At 39.0% G+C, this 19,092-nt stretch overlaps 1 protein-coding gene across 2 annotated transcripts in view; it reads left to right on the top strand.

The window, feature by feature from the left end:
• The window catches only part of bbs9 (Bardet-Biedl syndrome 9), a 177,113-nt gene that overhangs the window by 22,387 nt on the left and 135,634 nt on the right, over positions 1-19,092 (top strand). For both annotated transcript variants that reach the window (XM_063484759.1, XM_063484758.1), the window contains exons 9-13: positions 2,298-2,427; positions 5,353-5,534; positions 6,516-6,592; positions 6,703-6,756; positions 6,865-6,967. In XM_063484759.1, coding sequence (XP_063340829.1) covers positions 2,298-2,427; positions 5,353-5,534; positions 6,516-6,592; positions 6,703-6,756; positions 6,865-6,967 — 546 coding nt within the window. The remainder of the gene's footprint in view (positions 1-2,297; positions 2,428-5,352; positions 5,535-6,515; positions 6,593-6,702; positions 6,757-6,864; positions 6,968-19,092) is intronic.

Here is a 19,092-nt window from a genome sequence, read left to right as displayed (position 1 = left end):
AGAATGAGTAATATGAGAACATACACAAAAAAGGTGTGCATACACACATTCTCACACACAGATGGTGAATTTATGAGTTTTAGTTCCATGCACAGTGGGAAAAGCCTATGATCTGCATGGTCACGCATCCATTATTTGGGTTGATGTTGTGGTTGCCTAAGAAACCAGTATGACTCAGAAACCCTTTGATTCAAGTGCATAAAATCGATCTCTATCCAGAAACCATTTTCATGGCTTTGTTTCTGTTTTAAACCATAAGTTTCTGATAAAACTTGTTAATTGGATAAGAGTGCTTCCAAAAGCACTTCAATAAAGTATTGCTCTCCTTGTTTCTGTCCCATTAAGTTGCACTGGCAGCTGGGGACAGCTGTGATTTTTATATTAAAATTGTTAAGAAGAAAAAGGGTATGCCTTACCTGCGTGGTTATCGATTGCTGCTTAACTGTCACTTTCAACCCTAAGCAACACGAATTATATTAATGTAGTTAGCAGTACAGTTCTGTGTATAACCTCCTGAAAATGGAGCCAAAACAACGTCAAAAGTGCTTCTGCCCACTTTTTAATTTATGCAACAATGTACTATAGACCCATTTTTTTGAGGGTATTACGTTTGATATAAAATACTCTGACTCTATGGAGGAAGGATCCAGAATGGAGGCTTCGTGGACTGACTGCAAAAAGTGGCCATGATATCTGTTTTCAATTTTAGAATTAAAATATCTCAGCTTTCAAAGTTCCCTCCAATGTCTACTCTGAATATTATTTAGATTATTTAAATTACTCTTGGAAATTGTCTATAAACTCAATCCCCAATGTGTCATTTCAACAAAAGCAACTTTTATTGGGACATGATTGCTGTCAACAGTCAAAACCACATAAAAATTCCCACATGACTGGGGGATGATAACAATTCCCAGGAGCAAGACTGCTGTTGCAGTCTTCACTCTCAAAAAACAAACAAAGTCCACTCTATAGTTTATTTTTAACAGTGTGATATTTAGTGACAGTCTAACTGCTTTAGCTGCCAGCCAACAAGCAGCAAGGGCTTCTTTTATTATGCAGGGCCATTCAGTGGATCTATAGTGTCTTCATAGTCTAGAGATTGGAGTAGACGAGGATAGACAACAGTGCTCTCCTTAGCATTTCCTATTGCTTTTTTTCTGGCACTCATCTTCACAGCTGCCTGCTTGACCAGTTCCCTCGCCCTCCCAGTCTACCTCTTTTATGCTGTTTGTATCTTATTTTGGCATTTACCTTTATTGGCTTCATTGCTTATCTGAAGCCTTACAATCAAAGACCAGCTCCTGCCTGATTTTTAATGATTCCTACTTCTAGGAACATGATATTCTAGGATCATGATAACATGATAACATGGGTAACAGATTCATTCAGATAGGATCATGATGTGGCACCTATGATGCAGAGGCCAGAATGGATGTGGGGAGAGATGTCAGGATAAGGAAAAGGAGAAAGAAAAGAATGGGATGTGGAGATATCAGTGGGCCTGGAGGGTAAAAAAAAAAGCCTAGAAAGGAAGGAGAACGAAGAACACAGGTTGGAAATTTTTATAATATGGTTGTAATTATAAGGCTGATGTGGAGACGTAAGGTGTGTATTTTGCTTTAATGTGGCACCAACACACTCTGTCATTTCGACCCCTGCACTGTGCCACCCTGCTGACCGCTGTTACTATATTATAACTTACGTATTCCACTGTGTGAGTATGTGTACGAGTGTGTGTGTGTGAGTGTAAGTGAGGTGTGTTTGTTTTGCGTGTGGCCGTCACCTCAGATCTCTCCTGGTGGTAACTGCGCCATTGGTGGGATTGGCTGGATATGTGTGTGTCTGTCTGTGAGTGAAACATAAGTAGTAAAATGTAAGTAGTATTTATACTGAAGGTTTCAAGCCATGTGTCATGAAAGAAAGTGTATGTGGAACTTCAGTTGTATATACACCTATAAAAGGTGACCTTGTCTCAAAATGAAAAATCGAGATGACAAAATTTCTATATACAAACCAGACGTGAAAAGTGATTTTCTTTACTGTGGGAACTTCTTACAGGGCAATGCCACCCACCAGAGGAATTTATTTCTACGCTGCATGGTAAAATTTGTGAATTGAAATTTGAGAATCTGACACAAAACTAGTGAATTAGTTTAGCTTTTCTCTAGCCTCTTTTTTTAGGTGATGGAGTCTGAACTCTGAAAGCCAGTTTTATTTTATTTATTTTTTTAAAATAAAATGCCATGATATTTAAGGTCTGTTGTTTCTAATCTTCTTTTTGTGGTCGTGTTTAGTGACAGATGGCACTACAAACCTGTTGCTGGGTAATCACACCAACATGCTGCTGGTTTACCAGGATGTGACCTTGAAGTGGGCATCCCAGCTCTCCTTTATCCCCGTGGCTGTGCGTGTTGCCAACTTTTTGTGAGTATAACCTCCAGCAAATGAAGGAATCTGATGTTAGAATTTTCCTAGTTTAAAGATGACCATTTGAGGAATAAAAAGATGTAGGATAGCTTAGGAGAGCTCAGTGCATGTAGTGTACACAGCAGTGATTATACATGTAAACAAACACACACCTATAGCAAATATAATGTTGTGTTTATCAGCTTGTGAAATCCAGTGTGTAAACTACTCGACAATGTCTTCCAGCTGGCCAATCAGAGCGTAGTGGGGAGGGGCCAGCTATAGGCAATCCTTTGTCTTTTTCCAAACAACTCCAATCAAAGCACAATTTGATACAATTACAATGCAAAACACAAACACGGTTGAAAAATGATGTGGTTTTTGGTTGTGTGTGTGCCTGTGTCTTTTAGATGCAGGAGATAGTGTGTGTCTGGGTAGCTGTTTGGTTTAGTTTGAGGCTGTGTTGTTTTAAAGCATTTGATAATCATCGGGTGATTTAGTGTGTTGGTGGGACACCGTGCAGAGTGTGGGATAGGAACACACAAAACAAAACCAATATACACAAAAACAACATACGATCACTTCAGCAGCTCATTCTGGCTATCTCTATGTGATAGCAGTGCTCCAGGAGTTCTTGTGTTTTGGAGGCAATATTGCATTTTATTGCCAACCCCAGATTAAATATTCTCACCATTTTGGGATCCTTCAAGTTTAACATGGACCAAATCTGAATCAGAACTGTGAAGACTCAGAACTTGATATATATTTATGTTAAAACTGATCTGAGAGGACCGTTATTAAATAGAATGTTAAGTTAATTCATAGAAATCGAATGCAGGCACCATCAGCAGTGTAACAGTTGTAACTTTGACACAAGCTACAATTGTTAAGATATCTCATGCATACTTGCTGTCACCTGTAATGATCATTTATGCAAATAGCCTCAAGAAGTACAAATGCTTCTTGAGGCTATTTGCATAAATGATCATTACACTCAAGAACTTTAAAAAAGGGGGGGAAAATGAACCAGACAAAAGTTTACCTTCAGTTGCTCTGATGGCAGCAGTATGTTTGAAATCTGAAGCAGTAAGAGCTGAACCTATTGCTCACTTTGATAAACATACTATGTGTTATTGTTGGTAGATAGTGCTCCATTAACCTCGGAGCATTGCTGGGCCTAACAACCTTTCTGGTGGAAATCCAGCTTTGTATTCTGCGCCCCTCAGGAAGCAGTTTTCCACTTTGCCTCAGTCCATTTTAAATGAGCTTTGGCTCCGAGAGAAGTCGGCATCGTTTCTGGAACATGTTCACACATGGCTTCTTCGGTCCATGATGAAGCTTTAACCTGCATTTGTGGATGGCATGGTGAACAGGGTTCATACACTGTGTTCCTGAGCTCATTCCATGTCCATGCCTGTTTGTAATGCAGTGCGACATGAAGGTCTGAAGATCATGCGCATCCAGTATTGACTTTCGATTTTTTAATTATTATAGGGTCTTTGCCTCACAGTATAAAGCACCTTGAGGTGTTGTTATGATTTGACTCTAATAGGAATGATAGGGAAAACATAATTTCCTTAGGGATTATTAAAGCATTCTGATTCTGATAAAAGTTGAACTGAGTTTAATTTATTTTCGGCCTTTTTTTTCCCTCCAAAATGTCTCCAGATTCTCTGAATCTTTTGATGATGCCATGTGCTGTAGATGATGAAAAGTTTTTCTAATTTTATTTTGAAGAACAATATTCTGAAATAGTTCAACAATTTCAACCTCTCTAAGATGCTCTTTTTATACACTCATGTTACTGACTGGTTGCCAGTTAAGCTAATTAGTTTCAAAATGTTCTCCTTGGTACTACTAACTTTTCCAGCCCGTTTTCGCCTCTGGCCCGCTTTGCTATGACATGTTGCTACCATCACATTACATCTTAAAACCATACACTTCTCATTATAAAAATGTTTTTCTATATTCTGTTGCGAATAAAATATGGGTTTATGAGATTTGCACTTCTTTGCATTCTGATTTTATTTACATTTTATAGACCTTTTTTGGAACTAGTGTTGTACACTACTACAATATTTTGAGAAATATTTTCAAACCTTGATTTGTGCAAGGTAATAAGACACTGGAACAAACAGTGTTCACAGTGCCACATTTTTTATTATTATTTTTTTAAAGATTGAAATAAATTCTGGCAACATAGTTTTGTATTGTCACATATCTTGTATGTATGTATTATCTAACACCGCTGGTAAATTATGTGAGTTCCTTTAGTTGATGCGTATGCAACAATCTTTCTCTCAGTTGAACATGGAGCTATTATTCAGCATGGTCTGTGTGTGTGTCTGTGTGTGTGTGTGTGTGTGTGTCTGTGGGCTTTAAATAAATGTGAGAGCCATCACTTTTATGAATGCGTTTCTGTAGCAGTTGGTCATGGCTCTATGAATGTAAATTTTTCTGTGTACGTGTGTGCCCGCGCGTGTGCGTGACAGAGTGTTTCCGCAGCAGTAAAGTGAAAGTTTTATGCCCCCTCAGACGCCCTCCTGTGCAGGTGTGGAGCCGGCTGCCGCTCTTGACCTGAACCCCCTCATGTGTGGGTCTGAGTGTATGTGTTATCGTCTCACTGGACTGGAACAGAAAACACACACATACACACACAACACATTTGCAACCAGTTAGCACACACACAGTTAAAACACATTATTGCATCACTCAGCATTTCTTCATGCTCTCCCTCGTTTCATCTGGTTCCATATTATAAATTAGTTCTGAACTTTATATTTAGTTTTTTCTAAAAGGATTAAATAAGCATTTAGCTTACTTGTTTTAAAGGAGCAAACAACTAATTTTGAACTACAGTAGACCTTTTTGGCAGACGTTCTTGACTAACGACCAATAGCACACTAGGAAAAAGTTAACTTTCCTCTTCTCTGCTCTTCTCAGGGATGTGAAGGGAGTCGTGGTCAGTCTGAGTTCAGATGGTCATCTTCTGTGCTCTTACATGGGTACAGATCCCTCTTTCTTTTCAACTCCGAAGGTGGATGCCAGGGAGGCTGACTACGAGCAGGTGGAAGCTGAGATGAAGAAACTGCAGAAATTCATCCGAGAAGCCACCAGGACTCAGGGTAGGAGACTGCTGGAAGCATAATACAGATTTTCTAATTATCACAATACCAAAATATGCCCTTAAGAGGCAACTTTTGATCATTCTTGTCTGATCCTAGGTTTATTTAATCATATTGTCATTCTTAAGTGACTAGTTCTTTGAATCAATTGACTGTCTACATTCACTTTAAAGTTGGTAAAATTTCCCATTGGAGTATCTGAGCAGCAAGTATCTGATATTTTTACTCCTTAAGGTGACCTTTTATGTCCATTTTTAGCTCCATATTTGAAATCCTGGACTCTGCTAGAGTGGCTTTGCTTGATTTACAGTTCAAAATGATTCACAGTTCCTTTTTTTTTATCTTAGACTAAGATCTGGTGCAGTCGCTAAGAATAAATTTTTTTTTACTGAAAATATCCACCTTAGTTTCACTTGATATTTGTCACCTGGTTGTCAACACCCCACCTGCAGTGCATCCATACCTCACCAGTTGGGTTTGCCCCACAGTTTGACAACCACTGGTTTAAGCTAACTGCCTTCTGAATGGGAAACAGAAGCCTTGGAAAGAGGTGGGAGGGGCTGCTGTGCTCATAGCCAGGTCTGTGTAAGAGAGTGAGAGAGTATGAGATGACCATAATTAAGAAATTACCCTTTTTGACATCTAACAGGTCCAGGAGGTTTAGAGCAGTCTGAGGCTTCTGGCTCTTATACATGCACTGACCTCATTATTTGAGACTGGCCATGTTTAATATGAGCATCAATGACTGTAACAGTGTGTGTGTATATATAAAATAAATTTAAGACTGCCACACAAGGTTCAATTTAAACTGCCTTTAACAACAAGTTAATGTGAATTTTATCTTTTGTCCTCTCTGTATGCTGGTTGATTTGTTTGCAAACTGACCAAGTACCATGCCTTCTTTCAAAATGTGGTGAAATGCTGTATTGACTAATGAACACATCAGTTCAGTGTTTTGAGATTAAACTGTTGGTATTTCAGACATTTTGCCCAAAACTGACAGTGAGGATGACCTGTGCATTACTACCACTGTTTCCTCCAGCATGGACAACCCATCGGTAAACAAACACAAAACACACATAAAAAAACAAACTCACATTCGCACATTTAGATGCATATGCAATGATAAACATAGAAAGTCATATTTCCCTTTAATATCTGTCCATAGCAAGCCCTGATCCACGATATCAACGGTCTGCCTGTCCCCTCAGTGACCGTACAGGTGAACCTTTAAAATCATTGTTTCTCCTCTCAGTTTGTGTGTCAGAATTTTATCTGCCCTTTACCAGTATCCTGTCTACATCTAACATCATCATTTTTCTCTTTTCAGGTGAAGGTGAAAGCCAGTAGTGTGGTGAAGTCATCTAAGCTGAGCATTGGTGTCCAGCCTCCTCTGGCAGTTACTCAGGAGCAGTTTGTCCTTGAGGCCATGGGTCAGTTAATTGTAGCTGTAGTCTTTATATGCGAGTTATGATTGGGTGTCTGTCTATGTGTATGCCTGTAAAACCTTTTCTTCTTCTTTTTCCTATTGTTGGTTCCAATTATCTGACATTCTGATCTGTTTCTGGGATTTCTGCCTTTGTCCATGTTTTTCCACTGGAGACAGTGGCATTGACAAATAGACAGGTTTAGCTAGAGGTGGTAGATTTGAAAATCCAAAAGTTTTCATTGGGAATGACCAAAATGGACAGATTAAGAATGATCATGTCAGAAGGGCAGTTCAGGTTGGGTTTATTAATGCTTGAAAATTGTGTGAAAGTAACTTTTTCTAATTTGTGTGAACTAGTTCCTTTAAATCATGATTGTCCTGATGGAAAACTTATGAAACAGAATGCCAGCACTAAAGAAAAACCATATTACAGAAAGGAATACATGTTTAATAGCAAATCTGACATATAACCTTTAGCAGTAATTAGTACCTTTTTCTTCTTGAGGAGACGTGCAGTGTTGGCGAAATGCACAAAATTAAAGGAGAAGTGCCAAGGAAAGAATGTAAGGGTGTATCGTATGGGAATACAATACACCCTGCATTTTTATGGAAACTCTAAGCAGCTGGTTTGGTGTATGATCTTTCATCATCCAGTGTCATCAATCACTTTTTGTTCTTTTGCAGCCTCAGTCCATCTCTGAATCATTTGAGGGCACACCCACACACACACACACACACACACACACAAATTTTATCCAATCCTCCTCCTTTTACAGATGAATGCGTTGGCCTCGACTGAGTGAGAGGTGTGTGTTTATTTTCTCAGCTCTTATCAGTCAGCTTTAGTCTTATGTGTTCTCTAGTCTAGCTGCTGGCCACTGAGCCCAGACAGCGGTAACTTTGAAATGAATTACCCAGACACTGCACACACATAGCCTACTAACCCCAAACAGTGATATCTTCTGTCGGCTCATTAAAAGAACATTATTCATCCTGTAATACAATGTTAGCCATCTATCCACTTTGAGCTGTCTGTATGTCCTCTGTTTTGTTCTGTTTGATTTTTTTAACATGTACTCTGTGTGCATAATGTAAAGCAGTTGGAGGGAGTTTTTTTTTTTTATCAGAACGTCCTTTTAGTGCGATGAGAACATACTTTTTAAAAATGTGTGGGCCTGTTGGGAGTTAAACCTCTAACCCTGTTGGTGTCGGTGCTTTGCGCTGCCTGTTAGTCTACATATGGAGTGGGACTCTTAATCTTAGCAGCGTTCAGTCACGCCTACAGATTGCTAGTAGTTTGAACCAGTGGTTTCTTCTGCTGCATTTATGTATCTGTTTAATTTTCTTTTAAGAGGCTTAATTATAAGCTTTCCAAGACAATAAAAACAAAACAAGTGAGTAATAAGTTTCTTACTATTAGTAGGAGTCGGATCAGTAGGAGTTTGTGCAACTTTTTTTTTTCTCAGGCTAGATGTTTCTTTATAAACCAACAACCACAAGAAAGGCCAGTCTTTCAACCTCGCTGTTCTTGTCACTCTCTTCTGTGGTACCGAGATCATATTTCTAAGTAGCTGCATATGAGCATCTGTCCAGATTCTTGCTATTGTGGTTACACATAGCTTTCCAAGCATTTAGATGTTATTTGTCTTCATGCCACCCAGAGTCTTTTTGTGTTATGGCTCTTTTAGACTGTCCACCAGAGTTTTAAAAATTTGTCACTTTTCAAAAACACAGAACATCAGAATATGTCTTCATGCTAAGACAGCTTAGGAAAAATCTTTTAAAATCTGCTATCAGACTCAAAATTGGACTCCATTCCACATACAAAAGTGCTGTCCATATTTTGCATTTAGCAATCTGCAACTGAGTGAAGAATAAAGTCAGGAGTGACATAATTATAGCATGGACCCAGTAATTTCCTGTTGTAAATGGTGCTAAAATGAGCATTGTTGTCAGTGGAATCAAAGTCTAAGTCATTAAAATAATGAGAAGCATCTTTCTTGTTTTTAAAAAAAAGTACAGAAAAAAAGCCATGATTCATTGATATGACGCAGATGGCACGCAATATCAACACGGATGGTGTGTCTCTGAAGAATTCTTGTGTGTGAAAACAAACTTTTAGGAATGAATCCTGTAACTGACTCGTGTGTCAAATTTGACAACACCCAAAATGCAGCCTTGAATAAGCTGCTCCAAACAAAAAAGCAGCTTTATCATGGCACTTTTATCTCATTCCAGAAAGGTAACTGAGGTTATTGCCTCACTTTGTAGCTTGGTTAGTTGGCATTTTGCAGTTTAAAGTTTTGTACAAACAAAACACTGTCAAGTTGTCTTGTGATTTGCAGAACTGTCCCTGTGAGGGTGTAAATCTCGCTAGAGATGTGGTCATATGTCAAATGACGCACAACAGGTTGTGCAAGTTATTGTGGATGGTGTTGGCTGTCATTTTTCGAATCTATGCACACAGGCACAGAAGCTGGTTTATTCCCAGAACATGGTTCTTTTTAACTTTAAGACTGGTCTCGGCTTTTGCCGAAACAGTCATCCATCTCAGAGGAGTATTCCCCGAGTTTTTTGAGAAGGACCAGAATGGACTGTGAATTTATGATTTCAAGATGTGAACAGTATTCTCAGGCGGTTTGAACACCATCCATTTATTCTGAGCTCTGACTCAAAGTGACCACTGGTTTACCATGATTCATAAAGTGTCATGCAGAAATGTAATGCATTTTACCACAGGCATTCTTATCTCTACATATACTATACATGACCCGTCCAGCTGTTAATGAAACCATGATGCACTTTTTGAACAACAGTTTCTATTAAATTCTTGTGTCAGCTTTCATTAATATTGATCCCTTTTCATATGTCTTGTATTTCATATTATTTGCCATATTTTATGCTGCACATTTAATTCCACCCTTTTTTATTTTTCTATCAGTTTTAATCCAGACTTTCTCTATATGTATATTTTTACCACTAATGCTACAGTGCTAGAAGTGTATATTATGTATGTCAGCAGTATCCTCATTTGGATATCTCCAATCATTAATTTTTATTTTTTTTTCACATTTTTGTACTGCTCCATCAGATTTGGTAGTACAGTTCCTTATGTTCTGCTCTAACTAATTCAAGATGCAGTTCGAGAAAATAACATGTATATAAGATTCCAGGTGGACCACATTTGCTCAGTTCTCACCAGCCGCCTTTGTACACCTATTTTACTGCTTGTTAACACAAATATTTAGTCAGCCAATCACATGAGAGCAACTTAATATACTGAGGAATGTAGACTTGTTGAGGTTTAAACCAAGTATCAGAATTGGGAAGAAAGTTGGATTAAGGGGCTTTGGATGTAACACGGTTGCTGGTGACAGACGGGCAGTATTTCACAAACTTCTTGAATTTTCCTGCACAACCATCTCCAGGGTTAAAAGAGGATGTTCTAAAAAGAGAAAATATCCAGTGAGAATCACTTCTTTGCACAGAAATACAGAGATGGGAATGGCCAGTCATCTTCGGAACTGACAGGAAGGCAACACTAATTAAAAAAAAAAAAAACTTTCAGTGCAACCGAGATATGCTAAAGAGCATCTCTGAATGCACAACATGTTAAAGCAGATGGACAGCAGCAGCAGAAGACCACACCAGTTGCCTCTTTTGTCAGGTAAGAACAGAAAACTCGGGCTACGGTTCACATAGGGTCACCAAAACTGAACATAAGAAGATTGGAAAAACATTGCGTAGTCCAAAGAGTTGCGGTTTCTGCTGTGAACTTTAATGGTCGGGTCAGAATTTGATGTAAGCAACATGGATCGATCCTGCCTTGTATCAATGGTTTTCTGGTGGTTTGTGCAAATTTTCTTGTCACCCTTTGGCACCCTGAACATTGTATAAGTACCACAGCCTACCTGAGTATTGTTGCTGACAGAAATATGCCATATTCCATAGTTTCTTTACATTAGAGGACTTTTCTTGTGTTAATAACTCTTTTAGAAGTTCTACTTGTCATGGTTCTGGGTCATTTGACATAGCATTTTGAGTTTCATGTGTTTTTGGTGTCATTTTGTATTATATTATGATTTAGGTTCATTTAGTAGTCTTGAATTTATTCCATTTTTTGAGTTTCTTATGTTCCCTGTTTGGTTCCTTTCCTCTTAGGTTCCTCTTGTGTCTCTGTCCTGTGTCCCTCTCGCTCTCGTCTCCCCTTAAACCCTCTATCTTCCTCTCTCTTGTGTCCCCTCACTCGTCTGCCTTTCCTCCACTCCTGTGTCAAACTCGTCCTGTGTCGCGATCTCCCTCATGGCTGTGTGTTCCTCTGTGCATTCAGTTCCTAAGTTTCTCCTGGTTTAGTTTGTATTATCCCCGTCCAGCACTGCTTGAATCAAATTTAAATTAACACACATTTTTTAAAACAGTTTTCAGTTTTTACATCTAGTACATTTTCTTCTTAGTATTTTTTGATTAAATTTAATTTTAAATGATTTGTGAATGACTGCATTTCTGTTTTTAATTTTTAACTTCTTTGGAAACAAGGTTGTGCAATGAACCACATAATCAGTGGCTGACTTTTACAAGATGGTTTTAGACCCTTTGATTGAAGCAGTCAACATATTGCTGCAATTGAATAACACACTGCAAGTATTCAAAGGTCATGAATGACTTCTTATTTAAAGCTTCCCATGTCATGTGAATAAACAAACTAAAAGCTTAAGAATAAGTTGGTTGGATAAATACTTCCATGTCTGAACAGACAATAAAACGTTTGCCAAAAAAAAAATTCCAACAAAATCAAAAGTAACTTTATTGGACATGAAGCCAAAACAGGTTAAAAAAAATCCAGGCTCATCTGGATGGTTTGGTTGTTCTGTTTTTTTTCTTCTTGGCAGCTGTTTTGAAGTTTTCACCATTTATATGGAAGATCAGAAGCTCTGACTCACTGCACTGTCACGTTTACACCACTAAAGAGATGCTTTGTTTACATGAGTTTAGGTAGCGGTCAGACGGGTCAGATTCAGAAGCCCGCAGTCAAGCACATAGGCACACATACTGTCACAGACCTCATTTCAGCACTCACACATGCATAACCATGGATGCATGCACGTGCCACACAGTGCACTGTTCAAATATAGACACACACACACAATCAAAGTAAAGTAGCTGTGTGTGTGTTTATGTCACGCTCTTTTGTTTCCCTGCACACAGAAATCTGGCGCTGGCTTTCAGTAGTCATTCAGCAGTTCTCTGCTGCGAAACATGAGAGGTACTACACACACACAAACACATTGCATACAATCATGTTTCCATAGCTGCAGAGGACATTACATGACTTACATTACACTTCCTGGAGTCTTACCCTAACCCTAACCATCACCACTGCTTGCTTATGTACACACAGTGTATATATATATACACTTTGTGTCATTCTTTTTCCTTTCTTAACTCCCTTCTCTGCCTCTACGCTGGCCTGCTCTGGGCCAGCCTGGCGTGGATCAGCATTGCAAGAGCTGAACCACTTCTGCTGACCCTCAGTGGTCAGATTTGGCCCTAAGGCGAGTGCTTTACATCAGTTAAAGTCCTGAAAATAAGGAAAAATAGATTAATGGAAGCTTTGTGAGTTGTAATGAATACCAGGACATGACTTAAAGGAGCTGGATCCCAGTCACATAGCTAGAGTTTACTCTGTGATTTGTCCAGAAAATTGCACCCTGCTTTATGGATTGCAGGGGAAGTGGCTGCTGAGCTGTAGATGGAATAGCGCCTGGTGTAAACAGTGCACCATGTACACAGAAGTAAATCATTTTGACTATCACCATTAAAAATACAATGCTGTAAAAAATTATTTCCATTACCCGGAAATGTTTAATTAATTTTACTGCTTTATTGTTGAGGTACAAACAGGTAGCTTTGAGTCACACTTCTGGACTTAACGCACCCAAGTTGGGGCTTTTTTTGTGTTTTTCTTTTTCAGCTCTTTAAATTGGTCTCCTGTTTTTAAAAGCATTTACCAGTTGGAATAAAAATAGCTGTGGCAGTCAGAGCTTTGTTGCTGAGATTAATAAATGCCATGTCATCTTCCCATGCCAGAAGCAGAAGAAAATAACCACAGAAACAGCAAGTTTGGATGAGACTGGTGCAGCAATAAAGGTTGCTGTAGCTGAATTTCAGAAATAACGGCTCTTAAATCACATTTCTAAATCTGCTGTCACATTAACCGTTCCCATCAACTGCTGACAATCCCTTGTTAACAGGACAGATGTGTCACTTGGTTTTGATTTGTTGGGATAAAATAAAAACAAAATGTACAGATGCCCTTAAAGTAAAAAAACTGTTTTCCTCCAGTGAGGATGTCCCGACTTTACTGCAAAAATGAAGCCAATTTTAAGGAGCAAAGGTTTTCGTAATGGTCATCACTCAACTAAAAACTGAAATCCCCTGATCTAAGATGAGCACGTGTAGTTCCAGTCTATTTTATTTAGTGTTTTAGCAACTACATCTAGAACTTTAGAGAACTTTATTTCTCAGTTATGTACAGTACAAATCCCCTGCTTCTCTTTTTTTCTCTTGTTCTTTTCATGACTCATTTTGACCATTTTTGCATAAAAGAAACAAAGCCAGAGGGAAAAACAGATACAAATACAAGTGACGAAGGAGCAGGTGTTATAAGAAAATGTGGCTGCAATTTTGAGGAACACTAGCAACACTAAAAACAATAACAGTGTTAGGGACGACACCTCGCGTGTCTGCCTTTCATCACTTTTCTTTTTTTGTGTCCTCCTTTATTATTTCCCTACAATGCAACATGCAAGGTTTGTCTTTGCTCAGATGTAAACATGCAAACATCGCATGCACTTTCTCAAATCTTTGGCATACGGGATTCATCTCCGTGGAAACAGTATGTTTTTTTTCCTGCTACAGCTGTTGCGTATCTGTTTGTGTGCTAGCTGCTGCCCCATGTGTCTTTGATTCTCTAGCTCAGTTTGCGTCCACGCTTGTTTGCAAGAGTGTGTGTTCACTGTAAGTGCAAGTGTCAACACAAGTTTATTTCCAAACTTTTTTGCTGAGATTTGTCACACAGTGCTTTACTGCAAATAAAGAACGACCAGTGGTGATGCGTGTGTGTGTGCGCGCGCACAAACAAACATGCATGAGGACCAGTTATGCAAAGAGGAGGGGAGGTAGCGCCTTCTGACTTTTATTGTTATTCCAGTTTTTATTCGTCTCAGATGGCGACTCAATCCCCTGTTCACCACACACTGCCTCCTTTGTTCTCACTCTCGCCTTCCTACTCTCGCTCTCTCCCTTCTCTCTCTACCTTTCCATCTTTTCCTTTCTTTCCTCCTCTCTTTCATTTGTCATTTTGCCCTTTAGTGACTTTAAATGCCTTCTTCCTCCTGTTATTCCGGTTTACTTCCCCCTGTTTTCCGTAATCCCTTTCATTATTGTTCATTGTCTTTTCTCTGTAGTCGACTGTATGCAATAATATGCAGATAATATCATATTTTTTTTATAATTTGACTCATTCTTAGGCTGTAGCTCTTTTCATTTTAAATGTCAAATGGCAAAGGAGTGATATGATGGCTTTTATCAGCTGGAACATGCAATTAGCTGGACAGTGACAACTAAACATTTAGGTATGCATAATACATAACTTGTTATTGAAGTTGTGTGCAATAACAATAATATACACAAACATATTTGCAGTTAAGATAAATATATACAACTCTTATACAATCAAAAACTTTGGAGCTAATCTTTCTGTTTGGAGAGAATGTGTTTTTGTGTGGTTAGCATGGAACACAGTATTAATGTAGAGAAGAAGTCCAACATTTTAATCTAACTTAGAAATTAAACACACGCCAACTTTGTAGTTCAATAGTTTGGCATTGATTGTGTGTATTTTATTTGAAATCATTAATTATCAATGTGTTTTAGTTGTTTTGATGGTCTAATGCAGTCTTTGTACACCCGCACACTTCCTTTTTCTGTAGCTGTTACTTTTACAACTGCTTACAGTTATTTCAGCTGCTGTTCTTTAGGGTTCAGTAGGGATGCATCCATAGATCAGCGCTTGTCTTTGTGAGGTATGTTTCTTGTGAAACTCACACGTGTTGACTTTTGCAAATTAGGAACAGTCAAATTACATTAAATTGATTTTTATCACCGTACATGTTCATGTGCAGTTTATTTTTTCAAGTGCAGTAAATCAGTCAATTATAATATGAGGTATTTGTATTTATATGCTATCATATTTTATTTTTTTAATACCATTAAATGGATATTCACCATTGCTAGTCTATTCTGACTGATCCACCCTTTTGTCTAAGCAGTTCAAGTTGCTTGAGTCTGCCTGCTGATACAGAAACAAATACACTCAAAAACCTGTTTGTCTCAGCTGCTGGTGGTCTTTTAAATGTCTCTGAATTTGCAAATAATCTTCTTGATCCTTTGCAGCACCGTGGTGCTGCAGTGATTAGCGCCGTTGCTATAGAGAAAAAAGTTTTGGGTTTGAACCTGTTGATCTGCTGGGCTTTTTTATGTGGCGACTACATGTTGTCCCTGTAATGTACCTGAGTGGGTTTACTCCTGGCTGGTATTCTGGCTTCCTCTCACAGTCCAAAGACATTAATTTGTAATTCTGAATTAGCAGTAAGTTATGTTGTGACCTTGAATAGTTATCTGTCTTTTTGTGTTTTCCCCGTGATGAACTGGCAACCCAGTCAGGGTGGATCCTGCTTCTCGCCCTGTGCCAGGTGGGATAGGCTCTGGCCCATCTTTGAATCTAGTCATACAAATGATTAAAAATGGATACATAAAGAGGTTTTCACTATATTTTTGTCTTCATCCATATTAGATCATTTGCACGCTTGTTGCAACAGAGTCATCCTCATTATCAAAGCCTATGTTATTGTGCTTTAATCTAAAGAAGCGAATTCTTCTATGAGTACAATTTTTGTATCTCTGAGTGGACATTAGGTTAAGTGGACAGACCCGACACAGTAATGTGACCTAATTCTGACCTGAATAGGTCAAAGGTCAATGTTTAACACCACACTGATGGTGTTTTCTGCTACAGAATGACATCTGTGACTCCACACTCATACTTGCACACAAGCCAGGTATCCCTCAAATTTGAATATCAGTATTTTGTTTTTATATTATTTCTCAGTGGAAATCAAAATGCAGTTATATATACATACCTTTTTCCCATCTGCTTGTGTGGCATAGAGCTCATCTCCACCCTCTTGACTTCTGACCTCTTGTTCTAAAGTCAGTGGTCAGTTTAACCTAATCTGTCAAGTGTTATAACCTGAACCCTGATAGCTACAGCGCTACAGCGCCCTTTGAACCTAGAATGAACTCTCACATGTAAGCTCACATAATTAAAGCAAAACAGAGATCAAGTCTTTTTTTTAATGAAAGAATGAGTGGGAGGAAGATGGGGGGAGAATACACAGTGAAAAAGTGACAAAAAGAAAACAGTCATTGAGGATGAAATAAGAGGTGAAGAAAGGTCCAGAAAGAAGTGGGTTAAAACGAGGGCAGAGCAGGAAAGGTGGTAAAGTGGGGGATTTTAGTCTGCTTTGTCAACTCTTTTTGTTGGCAACACTGATAATGGTTTAATGTGCCTGAGAACACTTGAACCAGTCTAAAGTCTCTGACTGGGTTGGTCTTTGGGGTCACACAGACACGTTACCTGATGCTCACAGGTTTGACGCCCACAACCTGTCCAGATGTGCCTGAATATATAATGACAAACTGAAGTGAGAAAAAGAAAACTGAGAGAAAGAAAGGAGAGGAAAAAAAGCAAAGAAGAGGGATTACTTTGTGTCTTTTTGGTCTTGTTTGTTAGTCTTAATGGGCCTGAGAACACTTAAAGCACTTAAACCAGTCTGACCAGTGTGACCTCCAGGGCACAGGGGTTAAAAGCCTTCTGCTGACAGACAGAATGACAGGGAGGGAGGGGCCAAGGGAAGTGAAAAGAAAGCTAGAGAGAATGGTAACACACTGAGGTGGAGGAAAGCGTCGTAGTAACAAGGATGTGAAAGACACAAATAAGGGAAGAGAATAAAAGTAAAGCTAGAGGAGACTTTATTAGAGCCTGATGGCGTTACTGTTTCATCTGCAATCTTTATTTAATTATATTGTCTGTAAAATCCTCAGCACGGTCATTGTTTCATTCCAGACAAATTACTTGTAATTCTCCTCATTGTAGGGTGAACACAAGACTCTGTGTGTGTACACTCACTTGCCTGCCAGTTGTGAACGTATGATCTTGTCTGCACAGATTTGGGTACCAATTACATAATCCAGCGAAAAGTATAACAGTCACTCAGCTGTGGAGTCCACATCTATCCGAACCTCCGTCTGTTCCTAGCCAAACTTTTGCTCAATTACCTTGCCCAGTTTAGTCTGAAATTTACATTTTACAGTGCTGGCATTTATGCAAATTAATATGTTGCTACAAACTTTTTATTTACTCAACACATCAGCACTTGATCATTAGAAAAAAAACCATAAAGTGAAGTCCTGCTTCAAAAAGCTCCCAGTTTCAGGTCACAACTCTAATAACACAACAGAAAAGAATAGTTCAACATTTTCAAGTGTTATGTGTGTTAAAATGTGTGATAAGTTCTTCAACTTCCAGCCTATGAAAACCACACATTCTTAGGTTTTTGATTCTGTGTTCAAGTTTTAGATTTAATATACAGGCATGAGTGGTACCAGCTGTCCAATCTCTTACTCAGCTTAATAAGCCCATTCTGCACAATGTAGCCTTCAAGGGATCTTTGTCTTACTGGTGATTTTTAGTTTTTACACTTATCGTTAGTGTCACCACTGATATTAAAAATCCCCAAACTGGCTGGGGTCTAGCTGTTACACAGAAAAGATGAAAAGGTCGAACAGAAGATCCATCTCTCAGAAGAGGCTGAGATGGGAGGAGAGCGGGGAAAAAAGGAGATGGATGCTTGGTGGGAGAAGTGAGGAGAGCAGTGTGGGAGAAGGATGAGATCAGCTGAGAGAGGAGGTCATGCTGTCAGTACATCTGAAGAGTGCGGAGAAAGTCTCTCTCTCTGCTTTTTATCGTTTATCTTCTCTTCTGTCAGTTGGCGGGTGGGTGTCGTCGTCTCGCCTTTCATCTCCTCTCATCCATCTTGCTCCCTCCTTCTCTGTCTATCCTCAGCTGGAGCGGTCTCGTTTCGCTTACGGCTGCGTGTGCGCACACCTGCTAAACGTGGTCAATGAGAGTTTATACAGTTCTGAGTTATATTTTGAAACACACGGTGACATAGTCTCAAACTTTTGGCACATCGTCTCCTCGCTGTCATTCATTACCTGCAGAATGCCTGTAAGTTGCGCTTCCATTAGGACACATACACACATACTTGGGATTCAGTCACCTGTAACAGAGTGAGCTCAGAAACATCACGGCCCATTACACCACCTCACCGCCCTGTGTGTGCATATATGTGTGTGTGTGTGTGTGCTGCTGCATGGAGCCATTAGCTGTAATGTATCCTTTCCTCTCCATCTATATTTGAGCCCTGCTTTTTCTCTCCAGCTTATTTGCGCTCTCTGCCTTTGTTTTTTTTTTCTTTATCTTGCTCTCTCTGGATTTAGGGTATTCAAAAGGAAGCTACAAGTCATCACCTCTGCCTCATGCTAAATATAATTAGTTTGTGTTGTGTGTATGTATGTGCACACAGTTTTAAAAAATCTGGTTAATAATATAAGTCACCTTCCATGGTGAGGTTCAAACTGTGTGTGTGTGTGTGTGTGTGTGTGTGTGTGTGTGTGTGTGTGTGTGTGTGTGTGTGTGTGTGTGTGTGTGTGTGTGTGTGTGTGTGTGTGTGTATACACATTAAAAGGTCTGGTTTGTATTAACCGTACTCCGTCCTGTTCTGTACGTATCTTGAAAAAGCTGACACTTACACTTTGTGTGTGCGTTTCATTGACTACCCCGTTTCCTCATTCATCATTCAATGTCTTTCTTTTAAAGAGTGCTGGAATAAAATCGGTACTTCTGTTCCAAAAGTAAGAAAGTTTTACTCAAAATTACATTGACATTTGTAATAACACAAATTAGCTGAAGGGAAACTCCAGTGAGTTATTATGGCACTTCATAGC

The sequence above is a fragment of the Pelmatolapia mariae genome, linkage group LG10_11 (assembly GCF_036321145.2).
Source record: "Pelmatolapia mariae isolate MD_Pm_ZW linkage group LG10_11, Pm_UMD_F_2, whole genome shotgun sequence".
NCBI lineage: Eukaryota > Metazoa > Chordata > Actinopteri > Cichliformes > Cichlidae > Pelmatolapia > Pelmatolapia mariae.
Note: the sequence above shows the minus strand (reverse complement) of the source record. Positions and strands in the feature narration are given on the sequence as shown.